A 5,066-nucleotide genomic window follows, 5' to 3' on the forward strand; every position below is an offset into this window, starting at 1 on the left:
CTCTCTCTCTCTCTCTCTCTCTCTCACACACACACTCACACTCACTCACTCACATGCACTCTCTCTCTCACACTCACTGACACACACACACACACACACACACACACACACACAAGGTTGTCATAGATCATAAACGATATAATTAAAATCTCTCTCCTTGTGTGCAGACACCTGTAATCTCACACTGGACATAAATACAGCAAACAACCATCTCTCTCTGTCTGAGGGGGGAAAAAAGGCGACACGAGTGGAAGAGGAGCTGCCTTATTCTGATCACCCTGAGAGATTTGACTGCTTTGAACAAGTTTTGTGCAGAGAGAGTCTATCTGAACGTCATTACTGGGAGGCTGAGTGGAGTGCGAGGGGAGCTGGATTGTCAGTGATGTATAAGGGAATCCAGAGAACGGGAAGTGACTGTAGGTTTGGCCTCAATGAAATGTCCTGGAGTCTGGTCTGCTTTGATAACAAATACTCTGCCTGGCACAGCAATAAGAGAACCAACTTGCTTGCCCCTTCTCCCTCCTCTAATAGAGTGGGAGTGTATCTGGACTGGCCAGCCGGCAAGCTGTCCTTCTACAGTGTGTCTGACACACACACACTTATTCACTTACACACATACCACGCCACATTTACCGAGCCCCTCTATGCTGGAGTTAGGCTTTATCCAGATTCTTCAGTTTCACTGTGTTAGAATGAAGAGCTTCGTAATATAAATATTATTTATATGACCCTACTTACTTATTGCACATTACTAGTGTGAGTTGAAGATTTCATTGGTTTATGTTATTCTAAAGCAATAAATTAAATCTTAAAATTGAATACAGATCATGGAGTTATGCATACAATAATCTGAACTGTGCACTCGGGATTAAATCTCAATTTAATTCAGAAAAATACACCATTCACTCCATAGCTCATAATTTTTGAATGGACAAATAATGTGAAAAGTGTAAAATGTGACAGCTCTGAGAATTTATTGTGATATTTTGTGATAAAAACGGTCTGTTATTTTCATATTTTCATTATTTCATCATTTCTATAATGATGGCAAGTGGCAGCATGTGGAGACGGAGTGTGTGAGAGAGAGAGTGTGTGTGTGTGTGTGTGTGAGAGAGTCGCAGAAGATGCAAGTCAGTACCTGCAGCATGATTCTAATCTGTTAATACTGCATACTAGTGTTTTTTAAATCCGTATGCACATTCTGACTGTGCAGTCCATGTGTTCTGTGCACACTGTACATACTGTAGTCAGAGTAGTATCAGTGCTGTTTTAGTATCATTGTAGTCTTTATAAATATTTATAAAGTAATTAAAGGGTTTAGTATTTTTTGTTTGTTTGTTTCTGACATTTTTATTTATTTATTTATTGTTGCACAAGAGAAAAGATTCGTTTTAATCATGGATTTAAATTCAGCAAATGTAGAAGCAGTTCTGACACGTAGTGGTAAGTTGTTCCACAACCTGTTGTTTGATTGCAACTAGCTTTGTAAGCAAAAACTAACATTTTCATCATATGACCCCTTTAACTTTGATTTAAACTCATGCACAGAGGACAGGGATCTCAGATAAAAAGGAAGACTGTTCCAGAGCCTAGGTCCAACAACGGCAAATGCACGATCCCCTCTTGACTTCAGTCGTGTTCGAGGCTGAGCTAGAGAGTAATTGTTTGCGGACCGCAGACACCTGACTGATGTGTTCAGATAAGGGATTTAAAGACATACATCAATATTTTAAAATCAACTCAATGATGAACCGGCAACCAATTTAGAGCCATTAAAATAGGAGTAATATGTTGGCGTTTGCGGAAACATTGGAATAAATTAGATAATTTGGGTTTTGTCATCATTCAGTAACATAAAATTGTTAGTCAGCCACAGTTTAAGTTCATGAAGACATGCTTCTAATCTCTTATGTGCGAGTCTATCTTTGTTTTATGGGTATGTAGAGTTGGGTGTCATCCGCATAACAGTGGTAAGACACATCAAATCTACTCATAATTTGTCCTAGAGGCAACATGTATAGAATAATAGAGGTGCCAGAATCGATCCCTGGGGTACACCACAGAGGACGAATGAGCACCTAAACTAACTGAAAATCTTCTGTTGGATAGGATTGATTTATATCAGATTTATTATAGAAAACCAAAAACTTAAAAAAATGTGTGTATATATATATATATAGTGGTAAGACACATCAAATCTACTCATAATTTGTCCTAGAGGCAACATGTATAGAATAATAGAGGTGCCAGAATCGATCCCTGGGGTACACCACAGAGGACGAATGAGCACCTAAACTAACTGAAAATCTTCTGTTGGATAGGATTGATTTATATCAGATTTATTATAGAAAACCAAAAACTTAAAAAAATGTGTGTGTGTATATATATATATATATATATATATATATATATATATAAAAACTTAAAATTATTTTATTTCAGCTAGTTGCCAAGGTAATATTTCTCATTTTAATTTAGCTTAAGTTGATACTAAAATGGTACTAAAATAACTAAAACCGATAAACTATATAGACGTATTTTAAAAAAACTAATAAAAACGTCAAAAACATAAAACTATTTTTTTTTTCGTTTAAGTGTACTAAAACTTAAACGAAAATATAAAACTAAAAACTAATTCAAAATATTAATAAAAAACTATAATAGCATCTCAATAATACTAAAATAAATAACACTGGTCTATATAGTTTTTTCGAAATAATTGTATTTCAGTTTTTATTTTAGTACATCAACTTAAACTAAATGAAAATGAGAAATGTTGCTTTGCCAGCTATTTCAGTTAATTTTATTTCAAGTAATGCGTGTTTGTTCTTTCCTGGAGTATATATTCAGACTGCACAGATGTAGTCTTGTCTGTGTCCTGTTGTTTATTGAGTTCTTCACTAATAAGGAGCACATAAACTCTCATGGGGTCAGTACTGTAACCGAGCTCTGATTGGCTGTCAGCTCAGTCACATTTGCATATCCGCTCAGCGATTGGCTGTTGTTGAGAGCTGATGTGGTCTGTTAATATCTGCTGCTATTTTGGCCGCTGACTGCCGTCTGTCATGAGCTCTAGTGAGGCTGTTCAGATCAAATCTAATAATACTGTTCATTACAGACCCTGATGCAGAATCTTCAAGATCTCCTCAGAGTCTGTAGTTCCTTAGATGCTGTGTGTTTTAGTCATTGGTTTCTTTCGATGAGGCATTACTATCTCAGAGTATCTAAAAAGGCTTTATAATCCAGTTTTTGTGATCTGTTCTGTCTCATTCTGACAGATGCTTTGTGTTTTTTAAGGCAAAAACAGTATTCTTTCATGCACCGGTATCCAAAATCCACACTTGCTGCACTTTTTCTGATTGAGTCTGTAGATTTCGATCTCAATCCATATCTAGCTATAAAGAGTTTTTTCTCTTACATTCACCAAACGTTACAGTTTTATTCCTCTCTATATTCTGAAGGTTTGTTCGTATTTCATGCACACTGATTTAGACAACATTTTACTCCTGAAAACCGGGTGAAAATGTGTTTGTTTTGTCTGTTGACAGTATTTTCTGATTTATGAAGTGAGAACAGCTGAAATCCAGAATCCCCTCTGGAAAAACTTTTAACTCTAATATGACGACAAAATCAAATGTTCATATTTATGTTGGTGAATATTTAATCAATAATGCATATAAGAATATTAATTCAGTAATCAGTAAATATCAGTCAATGCAATAAGAAAAAAACATTAAATTTGTTTTGGCTTTGTTTATAATAAATGCCACTGTTATTTATTTATTTATTTATTCTGCATCTTGCTTTAATGTCATGCTGGGACTAAATGCTCAATATGTAGGATTTTTATAGGGATTTTTGTGAACCTGCTGAATGATGAAGCCGGTGGTAAATGAGAGTCCAGGTGAATATGTGACGGTCTGCGTTTGTCTCGTGCAGCTGGTCGATGTAATGTGACGTTTGTGGGTCTTGTGTTTGCAGTTCCTGCGGGTCACTAAGCAGTATCTGCCTCACGTCGCTCGCCTGTGTCTCATCAGCACCTTCCTGGAGGACGGCATCCGCATGTGGTTCCAGTGGAGCGAGCAGAGAGACTACATCGAGGCCACGTGGAGCTGTGGATACTTCCTCGCCACCTGCTTCGTGCTGCTCAACCTCATCGGACAGATCGGTGAGACACACACACACTATAGCTCACACACACACACGCAATACAACACACAATACAACACACACTATAACACACACTCATACTATAACACACACACACTATAACACACTCACTCACTCACACACACACACACGATAACACACTCACTCACTCACTCACTCCCTCACTCACACACACACACACGATAACACACTCACTCACTCACTCACTCACTCACTCACTCACTCACTCACACACTCACACACACTATAACACACTCACTCACTCACACACACACACACACACACGATAACACACACACTGTAACACACTCACTCACACAACACACACACTCATACTCACACACACACACACACAATACAACACATACTATAACACACATACACACTATAACACACTCACTCACTCACACACACACACACGATAACACACTCACTCACACACACTATAACACACTCACTCACACACACACACACTCATACTCACACACACACATTCATACTCACACACTCATACTATAACACACACACACATTCATACTCACACACTCATACTATAACACACACACTCACTCACTCACTCACACACTCACTCACACACACTATAACACTCACTCACTCACTCACTCACTCACATACACACACTCACTCACACACACTATAACACTCACTCACTCACTCACTCACTCACATACACACACTCACTCACACACACTATAACACTCACTCACTCACTCACTCACTCACTCACTCACTCACTCACTCACTCACTCACTCACTCACTCACTCACTCACTCACTCACTCACTCACTCACTCACTCACTCACTCACTCACTCACTCACTCACTCACTCACTCACTCACTCACTCACTCACTCACTCACTCACTCACTCACTCAC

At 38.2% G+C, this 5,066-nt stretch overlaps 1 protein-coding gene and 1 pseudogene across 1 annotated transcript in view; both read left to right on the forward strand.

The window, feature by feature from the left end:
• LOC107573941 (NACHT, LRR and PYD domains-containing protein 3-like) overlaps positions 1-1,009 on the forward strand; it is a 14,198-nt pseudogene extending 13,189 nt beyond the window's left edge.
• A 2,948-nt stretch (positions 1,010-3,957) lies between these two features.
• The window catches only part of LOC107573938 (surfeit locus protein 4), a gene marked incomplete at its 5' end in the record, with an annotated part of 16,782 nt that continues 15,673 nt past the window's right edge, over positions 3,958-5,066 (forward strand). Inside the window, one exon of the mRNA XM_016260399.1 lies at positions 3,958-4,168. Coding sequence (XP_016115885.1) covers positions 3,958-4,168 — 211 coding nt within the window. The remainder of the gene's footprint in view (positions 4,169-5,066) is intronic.

This window comes from Sinocyclocheilus grahami, unplaced genomic scaffold (assembly GCF_001515645.1).
Source record: "Sinocyclocheilus grahami isolate Dianchi unplaced genomic scaffold, SAMN03320097.WGS_v1.1 scaffold2072.1, whole genome shotgun sequence".
Taxonomy (NCBI): Eukaryota; Metazoa; Chordata; class Actinopteri; order Cypriniformes; family Cyprinidae; genus Sinocyclocheilus; species Sinocyclocheilus grahami.